The 18342-nt window shown below is 67.3% G+C and overlaps 1 protein-coding gene across 1 annotated transcript in view; it reads right to left on the bottom strand.

The window, feature by feature from the left end:
• Positions 1 to 10769, bottom strand: part of SND1 (staphylococcal nuclease and tudor domain containing 1) — a 137644-nt gene extending 126875 nt beyond the window's left edge. The window contains 4 exon segments of the mRNA XM_059816483.1: positions 738 to 816; positions 3831 to 3951; positions 5244 to 5393; positions 10695 to 10769. Coding sequence (XP_059672466.1) covers positions 738 to 816; positions 3831 to 3951; positions 5244 to 5393; positions 10695 to 10769 — 425 coding nt within the window.
• Between the last annotated feature and the right edge of the window lie 7573 nt (positions 10770 to 18342).

The raw sequence follows: 18342 nt of genomic DNA, 5'->3' as shown, positions 1-18342 counted from the left end.
TCACCATACCTGTTTACAGGCTGCACTACCGAAAACACTGGATGGAAAGCATCCAAGTGTGCCAGGAACAGTTTTAGGAAGCGACACGGGCAAGCTTCCAGCCCAGCAGGCGCGGGGATGGAAATAGCGTCTGACCAGTATTTATAGCAGCGCCACAGAAACAACTCGCACCCCTGGAACAGGATAGCTGGGGCCCGGGGCCGTGCGCGGTGGTGCCGGCACACTGCGGCGGAGGCCAGGCTTCTCCCTTGCTCCAGGACACAACGGGGCCAGGGCGAAGCACTGGCATCGGCTCCAATGGCATTGGCACAGGCATCGCACCGCCCAGACGTAGAACGAGGGGCAGGAACACCGCAGCATCACCTCTCTAGCATGAATTAAAGCACCTCGACTCCACGCCAGGCGTTATTTTCCAGCAACCATGAGCTTCAGAAGATTTTCTGCTCTGCAGCAGCCCAGGGCCACGGCTCTGGTGCATCAGTGTCCAGGGCAAGGAGACACCCGGCTCCCCCTCCACAACCCCTCACCACCCCAACCCTAAAGACAAGGGGTCACTGTGCTGGGATACCGATGCCTGTGAAACTCTGGCACCGTAGAGAGCCCTGGAGCAGGGGGGGTGCCCGGCCAAAACCGAGGAACCCAACGGCTCCACGCCCGGGCAAATAACCGCAGCGGATTGACGCGGCCACACAGCACGGGCTCACCCGTGCAGCACAGGAACGCAGCCACATACGTACTTGTTGGCTCGGATCCCTTCCCGGCGGGAGGCCAGCCCTTCGGCCACGAGGGACTCGGCAATGTTCTCGCCGCTCGTGTCTGCGGAGAGAGGAGGAGAGGAGTCAGTGAGACAAGCTACCAGCGCACAGGGCGGCCCGGAGGCACACAGACCTTGGTCCTGGAAAGCACTCCCAAGACAATTCCAGCTAACAAATGCCAGAGCAACCCGGGAGCAAAAGGCTCCCGTCAGCAGCCCCGTGTCCCAGCCGCACACGGGCTTCACGATGCATCGAGCGGAGCAGCCCAGGGCTCTCCTGGGGACAGCGTTTCCCCCAGACCAGGGCCAAGCAAGTGGGAAGGCGGCACGTTGCTCCGACGCGCTGCCGGGCTGCAAGGCTTATTGTCACCCAGGACCATCTCCATGGGAAGGGGACACCCTCAGTGCCCAGGGGAGGCAGGCAATGCCCTCCCAGCACCAAAGGAGCTCTCTGGATTTCCGACGAAGGCTGCAGTACCAGCACGACCTGCAACGGGCACCTCTGCACAAGGCATCCTTCTTCCGCAGAAACACAGGGATTTCACGGCTACAGGGAGCCGGAGCCCCCAGGGACAAATGCCACAGTCCGAGGGGGATCCGAGACCAGGGAGAGTGGATAAATGGGAAGATTCGGACAGAATCCCCCAGCTGCCCACACAGAAAGGAGGGCGCAGGGTTGCACGGCCCCGAGCAGCAGTGGGGGGTGGCCGGGGAGGGGGTGTAGGGCACTGCCTGGACCCCCACTCTTCCCCGGCACTTCTGCTCCAGCTCAGCCACCACCGGCGAGCGATGGCAAGCACCCACCCCTCAAAGCACCCACCGGCTCCAAAGCGCCCAGAGCCGCAGACAGCCGCTGCATCGCTGCCAGGGAAGCTGTCGCAACGTTTCCATATTAATAGTATTTAAACCTTGACAAACTTCATCAGGAAACATTTTATGCTTCGTTTCTCACCTCCGCGGTGTGACAGGCTGAGATTTAACAATAAGGACGACACCTACGCGGGAGGCACAGCATAAGAGTCCTTAACGTGGCAGACGACAAAGCTGCAGATGACTGAAAGGGAGCACTTCACTGATCGCGGTGTCACCGAACAACAAAACCCCTTTCAAGGTTTATTTGTTGCAGACTGCGCCGTCAGGACCTGCCAGGCTTCCCGCTGAAGGACGGCCGGCGGGGTGGGAAAGCGGAGAGCAGCAGCTCTCCAAAACTACGATCCCCAGCTCTGCAGGAGGGGATCCCCATCCCAAAGGGCTTCCCAGTCCCCTAGCCCACGAGCAAACTGGAATGAACACGGAGGTTAATGTTGATATCCAGTTATTTGCGCTCTCAGGGGACAGGCTCATCCTGGCAGCACGTAGGGCCCCGCTCCCCTTTCTCACAGCCTGGGGACCGTGGGGGTCTCACGTTCCCACGCTGGAGGGGGACCCCCACAGGGACACGGGAGATGCTGGCTGGACTGCGCCGGGATGCAGCGGTGATGGGAAGTCAGCCCCGCGTCGCCCTCGCAGCAGCGACAAGGTGCTGGTGGAAAGGGGCTCCAGGCAGGGCTATTGCCCACCCCGGGCCACGCTGGCCCTGGCCACGTCCAGCCAAGCCTGAAAACCTCCGAGGACAGAGCTCCAGCCTTCCCGGGGAGCTGCACGGCTGTGAACGCACCCGCTGATCCTCTGCGGCGGGGAACTGGGAGCCAGCAGCGATGCTGGGCTTTCTGGCCGTGCAGTGGAGCTGATGGCCAGCAATCCTCATCCTGCCCAGCCACAGGCACCGGCAACTCCTGCTGCAGACCCAGAGAGCGCCTCTGCCCCCAAATCGTGGGCCACCCCCTTTCTCCCTGGGCCTCCAGGCAAACCCCGCTTGCTCCACGTGTGCCGCGCTGCCTCAGGACGAACCCTGTCTGTGGCGGTGAGCAAGTCCCGGCCGTTTGCTGTTCGAGCCAACCTCCCGCTCCCACCGCAGGAAAGGTTCCGAGTGCCACAGCGATGCCAGGGAGCATATTTGGAGACAAGAACTGCCTCACGGCACCCACTCTCCCTCTCCAGTCCGACCCCGCATGGCCGAGCCGTAAGCAGCAGAGTCTGCAGGGACATGGGGCCGAGCGCACCCGGCCCCCCAGGTCTGTACCGGAGCTACCCGAGGGGATGCACGCCCAAAACTTAGCATCCCGTGAGCTCCTCTACAGCCCCTTGCACACACCTGGTCCCTCCCTCCTTCCCCCAACTACGACGTGTCACCCCGCTGAGCCTCCCATGGGAGAGGAGGCTGCCAGGGAGCTCTGGCTGAGCCCAACCTACACCCTGGTCGTATCCCAAATATCCCAGTCGTGGGGCTGTCCCGGCTCCACACCGACCCTCCGGTGAGCACAGAGGTGCACAGTTCGCTCGGCGCATCTCCTCCCCCGTGCCGAGCCGGTGCATCCATCTGCCCCGGTAACCCTGAGCCGGGCAGCACTGGAGGACGAGCCGGGTCCTGGTGAGCACCCGCTTCCCAGGAGCCCACCCGCGTCAAGCAGATCTCATCTCCCTCTTGAAACCCGAGGGCATGGGAAGTCCAACCAGGAGCTAAGCCCAGCAGAGCCGCGCAGCCCAGAAGCCGGCAGCGGGACGGGGTCACCTCTAAGCCGCTCTCTCTCACCGTTACTCTCACCAGACCAGGCGATGGCTGAGGGCTAACCACGGGGAGCAAGAGCCCAAATACTCATCCGCCGGCACGGCCTTTTGGGTGATTTCCACCAGAGACGAGCACAAGATTTATACCAACAAAAAGGATGGCAAGGGAAAACCTATGGGAGTTCACCTAGCGCCATGGCTCGCAGCCACGTCCTGCAGTGCATCAACCAGCGGCTGCAGCTCCCGAGAGCGTGGCCGTGCTCCGGCTCTACGCAGCCGCGCAGGCAGCCAGGACCGCCGCCGGGCATCGCTCCCCTCCAAAAGCTGGAGCTCCGCTGAAAAATGGGCACACATCCTTCTGCCATCGACACCGCGTCCCAACCCACCCTCTTGGAGAGTAGCTCCAGCTGCGAGCACTGCACGCTCCCCACCAGCCCTTTAGGTGCCCGACGGACCCCTTTGCGCTCACCTTTCCCCAAGTAGACCATCCCGTACTCCCGGCCCTGCGGGGTCTTGTACTCCACGGTAAAGCACACCTCCTTCCCGATCAGCTTCTTCCGCAGGAACTCACGAGCCGGGAACCCCCAGGGCTGGAGGGAAAGAAGTCGACGTGAGCTGATGGGTCAAACGCAGCCGGGGAAGCCCAGAGCCTCCCCACCCCGGGGGACTCGCGCTCTCCTCCACACGTGCTGCCTTAGCCCAGGACCGCGCTGGAGGCTCTTTGCAGCCCACGAGCTTGCAGAGGAACCGACCCCGTTACTCCGCAGGAGGAACACCCCCTCTCTCCCCCTCCGTCCCCCCCCAGGGAGGTCACGGTTGGTTTTCCAGCCAGCCTCGAGCTCCCCGAGCACAGCCAGACCCAGACGGCCGAGCCCGGGAAGGCTCCTGGGGCAGAGGGAGCAGGGCTGGAGCTGCGGCGATGCGGGGGGCTGGACCAGCCCCAGCTCCCAGGGACACAGCGGGGGCTCCTCCGGCTCCTGCCCGAAGCTGCGTGGGTGCCCACGGCGAAGGAGCAGCACGGGACCGGCCGCGGCAGCCGTGCCTGGCTGGGAGAAGCAGGCTCTCACGTCCCCCCAGCACCTCCCTGCACCGAGGCAGGAACGCACCGGAGCCCCGGCGAGCGCAGCCCCACTCCACCGCAGCGGGTGGGTGGGGAACGCGGTCCGGAGGAGAGAACATGACGTGCTCATAAACAATTAGCAAACCTGACAGGCATAATTTTTTAAAAGAGTGACATTTAAAGGCTGAAGCAGTGTTTAGAAGACAAACTCCCCAGGGAGAGCAATTAGCTGCCAGCGCTCTGCACCACCCCCGGGGCTGGGAGGATGGGTGGCCGGGGCTGGGCTCCCTCCGACACAAACCCGCCGATGCCAACCGCTGCCGGCACAGGCAGCCCTGCCTGCACCCAGTCTGCCAAAGTGACACCCCCGTTGCCTCCCGTGCCCCCAGCCCCGGAGCAGGCAAAGCCCCGCAGAGGAAGCTGGAGGCACCACCGGCTTCCCCTGCCCAGCCACGTCTGGTCCTCGCCAGCAGACGATGCCCGCCCCGTCCTGCGCAGGTGTGTGACCGTAGTAGGGTGAGGAAGGAGAAATCCATCCCAAAATTCACACGATGATTGCGGGGACTGTTTCATCCCGCAGCCGCAGAACCCCACGTGCCCCCAAGCCGGGCAGGGGGGCAGCGCTGGCGAGGTGGGAGCTGCCTGCGCCCCACGGGACGGCAGCAGCAGGTCTGGGAACAGGCAATGCCTCTTGCGACGGCCAAGCCGAGGGTGCTGCGGTCCGCAGGGCTGGGTCAGCAGCCCACAGGCCACCCATCCAGCTCAGACCGCGACCCTCAGGACAGGGAGGGCCACGTGGAACCGCTCACGGGAGGCACCCACCTCATCCGGGGTGTCCTTAGCATCCGGCTGGCCCGCGGCGGCGCGGCGGGCGAGGTTCCCGGCACGGATGTTGCTGAGGTTGATCTGGCGCTCGGGGGGCGGCCCGCCTCGGGGCTGCCCACGGACGATGATGGCGCAGCCCGACAGCACCTGTGGGGAGGCAGAGGGGTTACAGGGGGTCCCCCGGCCCCGGCAAAGGAGAGCGGCCGGGAGGCAAGAGGTGACAGAGCTGAGCACGCAGGCAGGCGATGCTGCGCAGACAGACAGACTTCCAGGGATGGATCCTGCCCCAGGCAGGGCATGGGAAACTCGGCACCACAGGGCACAATTTCTCATGTTTCCTACTTGGAGCTGCAGGACGGAGCCAAGCTCCGCACCCTGCACCTTCGCAGCGGTACCCGTCAAACATCCCGTCCCCTCCTTCAGAGCGCAGCACAACCGCACGCAGGGTGATCAGTGCGGCGGATAACACGAAGGACTTGGCAGATGGGGATTTTACTCCCGGTGCTGACCCGTCAAGATGAGCCCAGCCGGGCCATCGCCCCTGCTGCTTTGGCTACTGAGCGCTCCGAGCCCGGAGCCCTATCCCGTCCCCTCCCATCCCACCCCACGCACCTCCCAGGGCTCCAGCAGCCCCATCGCTCCCCACTGCCGCAGGCGGACCCCCACATTCGGGAGGGCACCATGCCCACAGCACCCCGAGGGGCTCCGCGCAGCTGCCGGCACGGCACAGGAGGATGCAGGCAGGGAGAAGCTGGCACCGGCGCTGCCCCGGAGCAGCCTCCCGGGACGGGGCACGCGGAGGGGGAACGTGCCTGCAGCCAACCAGCCCAGAGGGACGCTGCTCTCGGCAGGAGGGCTTTAACCGCCTGGGCTGCTCGGCACAGCCTCGGCGAGGCTTACAGGAGTGTTGAGCGGATGCTTTTACCTACCGTGATGCTAAGGTCTTTATCGGGGGGTCCTACCCGCCGGGAGCGAAGGGGCCACAGGCACTGGTGACAGGCTGGCCGCACCCGTGCGCCCATGGGTGGTAACCTCGGCCAAGCGACCGCCTTGAGGTCAGACAAATAAACCCATATGGCAGAAAACTGATGAGAGAATCCTCAAAAATAACAGAGACCCAAACCAGACCTCTCCTCCTTGCACCCGACTCAATTACAGGAACCGGCATCACCCCACCCTGCAGAAACCCCAGGGTTTCTCAACGGCTCCGTCCCCGTAGGAGACCCCGAGCCACCCACCCGCCAGCCATGGCATCGGCAGGGCCAGCTCCAGCCGCCAAGCCGGGCTCCTGGCCAGGCAGAACGAGCGTGCCGGGGATCACCCTGTTCCTGTTTTAATCGGCATTGGCTCCCTGCACGCGGGATTGATGCTGCTGAAGCACTCGCAGAAAACCTCCGGGTTGGATTTCAGCACGTGCCCCGGCTTGCTGCCCACCCGAAATCTCCACGGATGCTCACAGCACATCCCAAAGCCAGAGGACTCGTACCCTGTCACAGAAGCCGGCCCGGCCCAGAGCCGGGGACACCGGCTCGCACTGAGCCTCACCGAAACGAGCCCCACTGCATCGAACCCGAGGGTCTGGTTGCACCACAGCATCACGCTTGCTGCCCCACACCGTCTCCCGCATGGCCAGGGCCCACGGCGGAGACCGGCGCGCTGCGTGAGCTACTGGGAATTGAGCTTCAAATTAAGCCTGAGCCGCACACAGAGTGATCCCCCGGCAAAGGCTCAGTGCTCGATACTTAAGGACTTAGAGGTTTCATCGCTGTAATTAACCTTAATCTTTAATTTATAGGGCACGGGGAAACAAGTCAGATGTTGTAACTGGTTTATCCAATTACCAGTGCAAACCCTGGATCCCAGGAAGGGGACAGGCTCCTTAGCGGAGCCGCTCTCTGCTCCGCAGGTGCATGCAGTGCTTTGGGGTGGGCACACCGCACCGGGCACCGGACCCCCCGTGCCCCTGTCCCTGCCCGCCGGTCGGCGAACCGCACGCACCTTTATGGGTAGCGGCTTCCGGACGGGCTCAGGCAGCGATGGGACCGGGAGACCATCCCAGCGCCCAGGTTTCGCCATCCCAAAGGCAGCCCCAGCTCTGTCTGCCAGCCCAAGCCATGCTCTCCGGCACGGCACGGCACACGTCAGCCCAGGCACCCCATCAGCCCCGCCTCGTGCTCCGGCCAGAGGAAGCCGGGCTTAAACCAGGCTGCAAAAGCCGTATAGCCAACACAAGGAGTTAGCGCAGGCTCAGAGCCGAGAGCACAACCAGGGCACGGCACAGGGACGCGGGTCGGACGGACGTGGCTCCTGCAGCAGAAGCGTCCCCAGAGCGCAGGCAGACGTGGCACGGGGGTCCTGCTGGCAGAGCCGTCGGCCAGACCGTGGTGTCCAGAGCTGCAGCCGCGGGGCACAAAGGGTTAAAGCCCTCGCAGGAATGGGGAGGAGGGTGGTGAGAAGCCAAGGCAGGGTCCCAAGGAACTGGCAAGGAGACCCACCCAGCCGGCTGGCTCTGTTTACCTGGAGACGCACCAACGCGGAGCCCCAGCTCAGCTCCAAGCCGGGGGCCCCCGCGCCATCGGCCAGGGCCGTGCCACGCCGCGCTGCTTCCAGCCCAGTCACCGACAGCCCGGAGCGGAGCCGGACCCCAACACGCCCGGCTGCCCCGAGCCCAGCCATACCTCCCACCGGGACTCCGCGTGCCCCCCAGCTCCTTGAGTCCCCCAAAAGGAAGGAGCATCTTGCCGCCCCATTCCACTCCGTGGGGCAGAGCCCCAGCCCGGCTCCTGGTGCCTCTTCCAGTTGGGGGGCAGCCGGCAGCTGCAGGGCCCCGACACCCCATCGCCTCCCTTCTCCCCCTCTTCCCCCCACCCCATCCTGCTCCGCCAGGACAAGCCCCCTCCCCGCTCCCAAACTTTGCGGCCCCGCTGCCCGCCCGCCGCGATTTCAGGGGAAACGGGCGTCAAGAAGATGCCAAAAAAAAAAAACCAACTTCAAGTTCATAAAGTTGGGATGGGAACCGCAGCGGAGCACGCGGCCGGCACCACGCCGGCCGGCCCCGGCAGCTCCTGGCTCCATGGCACCACCACGAAGCAGAGCAGCGACCGCAGAGAGCCGGGGACCCCCACCTCTCCGGGGTGCCCCCCTGGGTGGGGATTTTGGGCTGGCTGCCCTGGGAAGGGAGGGGGGACCATGGGGCACACCCCAGGCAGCAGCTGGGGTGCTCGGCCAGCAATCCCGCAGCACCCACCCCCAGGCACGGGGCACACGCGGCGTCGGGAGCCGGTGCCCACTGGGAGCCGGTGCCCACCGTACACGGCTGCCTCTCAGCCGGCAGACACCAAGCGTCCTGCCCAAAAATCACGCTACGGATCCGCATCCCTTCGGATGGAGCCAGGCTGGCACAAGCGGCCGGACAAGGTTTTTCCTGAGCATCCCAAAATCTGCTTGTCGGGTGCGAGGCGGCAGGAGACGGCGGGAAGGGCTCCCCACGCCGCCGGCGAGCTAAAGCATGGGGAAGGCAGTGTCCCCAAACCTCCGGCGTCCCCAAAGCTCTGGCAGCACCAGCTCCGCTCCGGGGTGAAGCGATGCCGGAGCGAAGGTCTCGTTCGGAAGGCAGCGGTGGGATTTGCAGCCGGCGCCTGCCCCTGGAGCAGGGGGGGTCACCCGCAACCTCGAGAAAAAACTGCGTTTGGGCAGCGGGACGACGACGCGGGTGCTGGGGACGGCAAGGCGCCCTTGGCTGGAAAACGGGAGCTGGGAGCGAGCCGGAGCAGGAGCCTGGCTCGAGGCAGACACGTGGAGAGCGGGGTTGGATCCCACCACCCTGGCTCCCGCCGGCGGCACGGCCGGTGCCGGCAGCCTGCAGTCAAATCCTCGCCGGGGATGGGGGAAAAGGCACCGGGAGGGCCCGGACGCGGTGCCGGGGCCCGATCCCAGCGGCGCCTGCCAGACCCTGACCTTCGCCCTCCCGGTCTCCGCCGCCGGCACGTGGGGGGACCCAACGCGGAGGGGCTCGGGGACCCCGTCCCACCGCGGGGACACCGCCGGCACGGGAAGAAGAGGAGGCAGAGGAGCAGGGGGGGCACCCCGAGGGATGTCCCAGCCGGGGGATCCCGAGCTTCCCCGCGGGGGCTCCGGGGCCGGCAGCAGTAGCGGGACCACCGGCTCCCGGCCCCCCCGGGTGGAGGGCGCCCCGGGCCCGCCCCGCACCCGCGGGGGCTCCCGAAAGCTCTCCCGGCCCCTGCCCAGCAGCCGGGGCCACGCAGCCCCGGGACCGGGTGGGGGGCTCGGGGACCGGGCTGGGGGGGGTGCGGGGGGCAGCGAGGGGTCCCCGGGCTGCCGGGGAGGGGAGAGCGGCTGCTGCGGGGCAGCACCGGGGGGCCGGGGGGCAGCGCACGGGGCCCGGTGCACGGGGAAGGGGGGCGGGTGCGGCGGAAGGCCGGGGACAGAGCGCGAGGCCCCGGGAGGGGAGGCGGGGAACGGGGGGGGGGTCCCGGGCACCGGAGGGGGCTGTGGTCCCGGTTACCGGCACGGGAGACCGGGAGCGGAGGGGGGTCCCGGTTTCCAGGACGGGAGGCCGGGAGCGGAGGGGGGTCCCGGTTTCCAGGACGGGAGGCCGGGAGCGGAGGGGGGTCCCGGTTTCCAGGACGGGAGGCCGGGAGCGGAGGGGGGTCCCGGTTTCCAGGACGGGAGGCCGGGAGCGGAGGGGGGTCCCGGTTTCCAGGACGGGAGGCCGGGAGCGGAGGGGGGTCCCGGTTTCCAGGACGGGAGGCCGGGAGCGGAGGGGGGTCCCGGTTTCCAGGACGGGAGGCCGGGAGCGGAGGGGGGTCCCGGTTTCCAGGACGGGAGGCCGGGAGCGGAGGGGGGTCCCGGTTTCCAGGACGGGAGGCCGGGAGCGGAGGGGGGTCCCGGTTTCCAGGACGGGAGGCCGGGAGCGGAGGGGGGGTCCCGGTTTCCAGGACGGGAGGCCGGGAGCGGAGGGGGGTCCCGGTTTCCAGGACGGGAGGCCGGGAGCGGAGGGGGGTCCCGGTTTCCAGGACGGGAGGCCGGGAGCGGAGGGGGGTCCCGGTTACCAGGACGGGAGGCCGGGAGCGGAGGGGGGTCCCGGTTTCCAGGACGGGAGGCCGGGAGCGGAGGGGGGTCCCGGTTTCCAGGACGGGAGGCCGGGAGCGGAGGGGGGTCCCGGTTTCCAGGACGGGAGGCCGGGAGCGGAAGGGGGTCCCGGTTTCCAGGACGGGAGGCCGGGAGCGGAAGGGGGTCCCGGGCACCGGAGGGGGCTGCGGTCCCGGTTACCGGGACGGGAGGCCGGGAGGTGCGGGTACCGGCGGAGGCTAGGGCAGGTAGGGGGGCCCGGGGCCCCGGGCCGGGCGGCGGGCGCACGAGGCGGCGGGCGGAGCGGAGCGCACGGAGGCCCGCGGGGAGCGGCGGGCGGGCGGGCAGAGCCCTTACCATCTTGACGATGCCGCGCTGGACGGCGAGGGGCGGCGCGGAGCCGCCCTGCCCGGGGGCGGCCGCGGAGGCCATGGCGGGGCGGGGGTGGCGGACGGGGCGAGCGCGGACGGAGCGGACGGGGCCCGGCGCGAGCGCGGAAGGGAGCCGCGGGGCGGGGCGGAGAGGGGCGGGGCCGCGACGGGGAGGGAGGCGGGGTCTCCCCGCCGCCCCGCCCCGCCGCCAGGCTGCCGGCCAACGGGAGGCCGGCCCCGCCGCCCGCTCCGCCCCGCCCCGCCGCGCCGCGGCCAATGGCGGCGCGCGGCGCCGCAGCACCGGCCCGAGAGGCCGCCGCGGGGGTGACGTCACGGGCGGCCCCGCCCCGCGGAGGGGGGGCGGGACTTCCGGGGCACGCGGCGCCAGGGACACGTCGGCAAAGGGCCGCCCGGGCTCCCACGTGGCCTCCCGCCGCGCCGCGCCGCGCCGGGGGCGGGGCCGGGCGGGGACACGCCCCCTTTGCGTCACCACCCACCCCGCCTGCGTGCAGCGCCGAGCACCGGCGGCATCAGCGGCGGGGCCGGGGAAAGGGGGTCCCGGGGGCAGCCCCGCGGGGGGGCCGGGGGAAGGGGGCCCCGGGGACAGCCCCGCGGGGGGGCCGGGGGAAGGGGGATCCCCCAGCGCAGCCCCACGGGGGCCCGGGGGAATGGGGCCCCGGGGACAGCCCCACGGGGGGCCGGGGGTCCCCCAGCGCAGCCCCACGGCGGGGCCGGGGAAAGGGGGCCCCGGGGACAGCCCCACGGGGGGCCGGGGAAAGGGGGCCCCGGGGACAGCCCCACGGCGGGGCCGGGGGTCCCCGAGCGCAGCCCCACGGCGGGGCCGGGGGAAGGGGGCCCCGGGGGCAGCCCCACGGGGGGCCGGGGGGCCCCCAGCGCAGCCCCACGGCGGGGCCGGGGAAAGGGGGCCCCGGGGACAGCCCCACGGGGGGCCGGGGAAAGGGGGCCCCGGGGACAGCCCCACGGCGGGGCCGGGGGTCCCCCAGCGCAGCCCCACGGCGGGGCCGGGGAAAGGGGGCCCCGGGGACAGCCCCACGGGGGGCCGGGGGTCCCCCAGCGCAGCCCCACGGCGGGGCCGGGGAAAGGGGGCCCCGGGGGCAGCCCCACGGGGGCCCGGGGGTCCCCCAGCGCAGCCCCACAGCGGGGCCGGGGGAAGGGGGATCCCCCAGCGCAGCCCCACGGGGGCCCAGGGGAAGGGGGCCCCGGGGGCAGCCCCACGGCGGGGCCCCCCCCCCCTCGCCTCCCCCAGCAGCATCTCTGCCCCCCGGGGTCGTTTCCAGCTCCCCCTGCCTCCCGCAGCCCCACCGGCCACGCTCGGGGGGGGGTGCAGGGTCACAGGGCCCCCCCCGGTGCCTTCCCCCCACCCCAGTGCCGAGGCAGAACCGGGGGTCTGCCAGCGGTTCCCGGCACCACACCACACCTGGGCACGGGCCCCGGCAGCTCCTGCCAACTGCCACGCGGCGGTTTTGGGGGAGAAGAGGAGGAGAAGGGGGACCCCACCTGCCCCCCTGCTCAGCTGCTCCTGCACGGGTGCTTTTGGCCAGATTTGGGGTGGGCAGTAGCACGGTGGGTCCCTGTAGCCCCAAGGGCCCCACGCCCCACGGACACCCGCACCCTACCTGGAGGCTGCAGCGCCGGCGGCATCCGCGTCCGGCGAGGCGACCGGGGGCACCGGCACTGCAGGGCGAGGTCCATCTCCCCCGCGGCCTCGACCACCCGAGGTCACCCATCGGCGTCGCGTCCCGGCAGCGGGGACCTGCAGTCCGGCTGCGGCTCCGGGACGTCTTCCCGCTGGGGACGCCGGCACGGGTGCAGCCGCCCTTCTCGGCTGTGGGTACAGACCCCACATCTTCGGGTGACCCCAAAACCCCCGTCCAGAGCAGAGGGGCCTGGGGAGCGAACGCAGGGCTGGGACCTGGGGTTGCTGCTGCTCTGCCCCGGCACGCCACGCCGCTGCGGGCTCAGCACCCAAGCTCCAGCGAGCGACCGTCCGGCTGGTGGTTCACGCACGGACAGCGCTCTGCCCCGCTGGGGAGGCAATTCGGAGATGCCGCCGATGCTCACCCGGCCGGAGATGCCGTCTGTGGTGGTTCCCCAGCACCCGGCGTGCCCCTCACCGCAGTGTCGGGGCACGGAGCGGGGCAGGGCTGGCTCCTCGCAGCCGTCGCTCAGCTCAGCCCTCGCCTCTGCCAGCTCGGAAACCGCCAGCCCGGTACTGAGTCGTGTCATTTGTGGGTGGTAGAAAATTATCATCTTCTTTTTGAGTGGTCACGTAGGGAATCCAGGTAATTGCATCTCGCTGCGTTCCCCGCTCCGGGGAACCGAGCAGCACCGGCTCCCCTCGTCAGGCTGGCGGGACCGGCTTCGGCTGCAGCCGTTGCTGTGCTGTGGCGGTGGTCCCGTGTCCCACCAGGCAGCCGGACCCCATTGCACCGGGTGCCGAAGCCCTGCGGAGCGTGGGAGAGAGCCCACCCGTGCTCCCCGGCCGCTCCTGCCTTGGGAGCAGGGACGCACCGGCACGTGATGCCGGATGGCACAGACACCACTGCCGGGGTGCCCCGTCCAGGCACGGCTGCCACGGGGGGAGAGGCAGCAGGGTCTGCCTGTCCCGGCATCCCCCCCAGCCTGACCCTCCGCAGGGAAGCGGGTGCACCGAATGCATCGGGGCTCTGCGGGGGTGGCTGGATCCCACCAGGGATCAGGGCCGTGCCGCCCCGCTGGCATCTTCCGCCCGTTCAGGGCACGTTTTGCAACCTTAATGATGTTCCTTTAACGCAGGGTTTCTTTCCCACGGTGAAGCCCGGCAGCGGCGCAGCCTTCGGTCCCTCTGCAGTGGTGTCCCCGGGGTCCCGCTCCCGGGGTTTCGCCCCGACACCGCACTGCCTTTGCCGAAGTCTCCCACCCCGGGTCGGGCTGGTCTGGGAAGGATCCTCCTCCCGGCTCGCTCCCCGCCTGCCGCAGCCCTCCACCACTGTTACTTTCCTTGCTCCAGCTCATTTTATGACAATTTATTTGCTTTCTCCCCCTTTTCCTTTTTAACATTTTGCACCGTAATTCACAAGCGCCGGGGCGAGAGCTCAGGCGCCAAGGGCAGGAAATCAATTCCTCTGCCCAAAAACCTGGCAAAGCTGCTCCGTTACCCCGATTCACGGCATTTCTGGGCCCGCTCCTCGCCGTGCCGCTGTCCCAGCTTGCGGCTGCGTCCCACCGGGCTATGCCCGCGGAGGCGAAGGAGCACGGCGTGTGCTCCAGCACCGGCTCTGGTGAAGGCGTCTTCAAGCCCTGAGATTGCCTCTTTTAGCCAGAATATTTTAATAATCATCTTTTTGATCGAAAAGAAAGTTAAAATGTAGGTGGGAACGCTTAGGTAAAGTAGGTTTTCTTAGTTGGCTGACTCATCTGAGCTTTTAACTCTCGTGTGTGCTTTCTGGAGGAGAAAAGAAAGGATTTTTTCCCAGCCATCCCCCGTGCTCGGTGAGGAACAGGGTCACCTGCTGCAGAGAGAAAGCCCAGCAAGACGCAAAACAGCCTCAGACACGTGGAAAGGAACGATGAAGAGGAGAGGAAAGCTCCTCTCCGTGCCGGGGGATCACTGTGGGGTAACCAAACCGACCCCGACCTGCCGCAGCGCCCGGCTTCGGTACCACGGTGGGATGCGAGGTCCCGTCCATCGCTGCAGGGTCTCTGTACCACCTCGCTGAGTGCCACCGCGGTCGGATGAGACCCGGGACCCGCTCCCACCAGCACCCAGCCTGGGTGGAAATTCGGGTTCCCAGGGAGGGACCTGCCCTCGTCGCTCCTGCTCGGCCATCCCAACCCTGCTGCAGCACTGCACCGATGCCCCGGCCCTGCTCCCCACGCCCCAGGGCTTCCCAGTGCTGTCACCGCACCGTGTCCTTCGCGTGCCGGGAGAGCGCCCGGGCTGTATTTCAACGCGGAGCCCATACTTTGCGTCAAGCGCTGACATTTTAGTACAATGCGGAGTGATGCATTTTGCAAATAATTGGGGTGGAGGCGGTGCGGCTGAGAGGCGTCCGAGCCCCAGGGTGGCGGTGCCGGCCAGCTGCTGGCAGAGTATCTCTGCACCGCGGCCGCCGGAGTGGGGCCGGCCGGTGTGCGGGGGCACGATGCTGCGGGAAGGGGCTGGTCGCTGCCCCTGGGCTCCTGCGTGCAAACTCCCCCGGGGACCCCCAGCAGTGCACAGACTGGGCGCATTGCTGTGACACTGGGTGCCAGAAGGGACCTGGCTGGGGACCGCGCGGCCACGCAGGGGTGGGCACGGGACGTGAGCTCCCCGGGGAGCCCCAGCGGTTCCCAGCCTCCTAGGCAAGCACGTTGGCGGTCTGAAATGCATCCCATGAGATGCAGGATGAGGCTTGTGGGCATGTCTCGGAGCATCCCCGCGCTTTGCACAGGACCCCGCTGGTGCCACCACCCTCGTTGGCCGGAGAGAACCCACCGTGGTGGGTGACGCTCGGCCCCTCCCGGCCATGTCCCCTGGGACCAGCGCGGAGGTGGCCCTCCGCCGGGGCAAGGAGGGGAAAAACCAGTAACTGGGTGTCGGAGAACCTTAACGACCTGCTCTCCTCTTGACAGGGGTGGTAAGTAATTCTCAAGCGCGCTCCGAAGCCTGTTCTCTCGAGCGTCAATACCCTGTGCGCAGCCTCGCGACGGCACTCGGGATCTCCTGGTGCTTCGGTCGTTTGAACAGGCGGCAGACGGTCTGCGCGGGATGGGGGCTCTGCCCCTCCTGCTCCCTCTCCCACCGGCGGTACCCGGGGATGAAGCCGCTTGTGAACGCCGGACAAAACCCCAGGCACGAGCGATGGCCGTTCAGTAGCGAGCGAACGTCTTGCTGCTAGAAGTCTCATGTAATAATCGCATTCCCTATTCCACTCCCTCTCCCTGTTCCCATGCAGTGCCGATGGCAGTGTTACTGACTGCGAGCTCTGCTGCAGAGAGCTGGTCCCCTCCGTCCTCCCAGCTCCTCATCCCTTGTCCCTGCGAGGTCCTGTTCACTCTCCCGTGTCCCCTCCCAGCCGCACGCTCTGAGACCCCAAACCCCAGCACGTTCCCCTTCCCTCGCTGCGAGCCCGGCTACCCGACGCCAGCACGGACCTTCCGGTGAAAGGGCCAAGGGGCCGTGGCTCCCTGCTCCGGCTCGTTGAGCATCGCCCATGGTCCTCGGCAGGGGAGCTGCTCATCACCCCCTCCCCGGACCGAGGCTGTCTCCAGCCCGCTGCCAGCTCCCAAAGGAGGAAAAACCTTCCAGACATCTCCGGTGGGATCAAGGATGGGACTTTGGGAGGGGAACTGGTCCCTAAGCCTCTGTTCAGTCCCGGACCCACTGACAGTGGCTTGGACCCGCTGTGCGGAGCTGCTCTGCCCTGAGCCGCAGCAGTGCCGGGCAGGGTTGTCTGCCTCCGTTCCTCCCACCGGCACAGCACGGGATACACGGGGAAAGGAGGGCTGCGAAAACACGCCCTCAAGGCCCCACTGTCACCCACTTTGGTCTTGGGCTGCGTGTCTCCAGGACCTCCCCAAGCCCCAGGCAGGACCCTGGCCCCGGCGCCATGCTCCAGCTGCTGAGCATCATCCGGTTAAACTCCCCAAATCCGGCTGGCAGGGGCACAGAGGCATCCCTTTCATGGGTAGGGAGAGCTCAGCAATGCCCAGCCGCCTGCAATTATGTTTGATTGCAATTATGGGTTAATGAAGCATCGTCAGAGCTCACATCCACCCAGAGAGCTCGGGCTTTGGGGTGACCCTTGGGGTTCCGCTTTCCCAGCCATCCACCCGTGGCGGTCACCGACAGCCCTGGTCCCAGGTGCACCCATCTGTCCTCTTCCCCCTTCGCCAGACGGGCCACCGGTGTCACCTGGAAATGCCGCCGCTCAGAAAACGCGATGCCGGTGGCTGCGGCGGGTCCCACTGTGCTGCTCCACTGTGGGCTGGCTCCCCACAAACAGCGTTTCCCCCATTAGTTGGGAGCCAGCTTCTTATCTGCCTAATGTGCGCTCCCTTAATTTCACGTAACAAGAGGATTTTAATCAAGCTGTCGTGCCGTACTAAGCCAAATGTCTTGCAGAAATCCAATTACCCTCTATCAACGTGGGGGTCTTTATCAGCCAGACCTGAAATCTACTTAAAAAAGATGAAGATGAAGATGAAGATGAAGACAACAGATCTGCTTGGCTGGACACCCATCCCGTGCAAACACCCCGACACACCAGCAACCATGGTAGACAAATTACCCCTCCTCTGCCCCAGACTGTGGGTGCTGGAGCTGCCTCGGATAACTCCGGAGCTGGGGAAGCCGGGACAAGCCCGGGGCACAGGGAGGGCTGCGGCACTGCAAGCTCCCCGCCCGCTGCTCCCTGCAAGGCTCCGGGATGCAGGAGAAAGGAGGTGACTTCTGGAGGTCCCCATACCCTGGGGTGCCCGCCTGCACCCCAGCACAGCCCCCGTGCCCCTTCCCAGGCCCCCGGAGGGAGGGACGGCCGCTGCTCCTGCCGGCTGCCACCCAGGAGGGCTGGGTATGCCCAGCTCCACCCTGCCAGCCACCATCCCTGGGCATCTTCAGAAATCCCACCAGGAGCCTCCCACGCCAAAAGCCCTGCTCGGGGCAAATGCTCCAGGCAGAAAATTGCCTGTTATCAGGGAAATAACTGATCCCTGGCAAAGGAATGCTTTTCCTGGGACCAGGAACTAAATTTTCTAATTTTTCATGTGTTTGGATTTATTCCTCCGCCAGAGAGCAGGGACCTTCCTCAGCGCGCTGTGCCCCGGCTGCCCAGGAGGCTGGGGAGGGCATCCCGGGGGATGGCTGCAGGGAAGGACCGAGGCTCCAGAGGCTTCACGGGGGATTTTGGAGGCCTCAGCGGCTGCTGCTCTTCCACGTGCCCTCACCCGGGTGTCTGAGCACAAGCTGGGACAGAGTCTGCAGCAGAGGAAAGCCCAGAAGAATATTGTCCCACTGCTTACACGGTGTGAAAGTGCCCAACAATATCCTCTTTCCTGGGTTTCCTACATCTCCCCTCCCCTCCCCTCCCCTCCCCTCCCCTCCCCTCCCCTCCCCTCCCCTTCCCTCCCCTCCCCTCCCCTCCCCTTCCCTTCCCTTCCCTTCCCTCCCCTTCCCTTCCCTTCCCTTCCCTTCCCTTCCCTTCCCTTCCCTTCCCTTCCCTTCCCTTCCCTTCCCTTCCCTTCCCTTCCCTTCCCTTCCCTCCATGCTCATGCCATGCTTGCGCATGGGAAGAAGGGACAGCAAATTCCCCCGACCCCCTTTCCCGCCCCAGAGAGCTCTCCTGGCCGCTGGGATGATCCGGAGCTGGTGAGAGGGGACACTTTGGTGCCCACCAGCCACCGGGCTATATAGGGCTATATGATGGCACGTATGGTCAGGAGGTGATCAGCCAGCAAGGTCCCCCGGGCACTGGGCCGGTACCACCATGTGCCAGCTGCTGAAAACCCGGGCAGCCCAGCATCCCTGTCCTGCCCCCAGGAAGCACAGCATCCCCATCCTGCCCCTGGGAAGCACAGCATCCCCATCCTGCTCCCAGGAAGCACAGCATCCCCATCCTGCCCCTGGGATGCTCAGTGTCCCCATCCTGCCCCTG

This window comes from Gavia stellata, chromosome 4 (assembly GCF_030936135.1).
Source record: "Gavia stellata isolate bGavSte3 chromosome 4, bGavSte3.hap2, whole genome shotgun sequence".
Classification (NCBI taxonomy): domain Eukaryota; kingdom Metazoa; phylum Chordata; class Aves; order Gaviiformes; family Gaviidae; genus Gavia; species Gavia stellata.
This window is presented reverse-complemented; position numbering and strand designations above follow the sequence as displayed.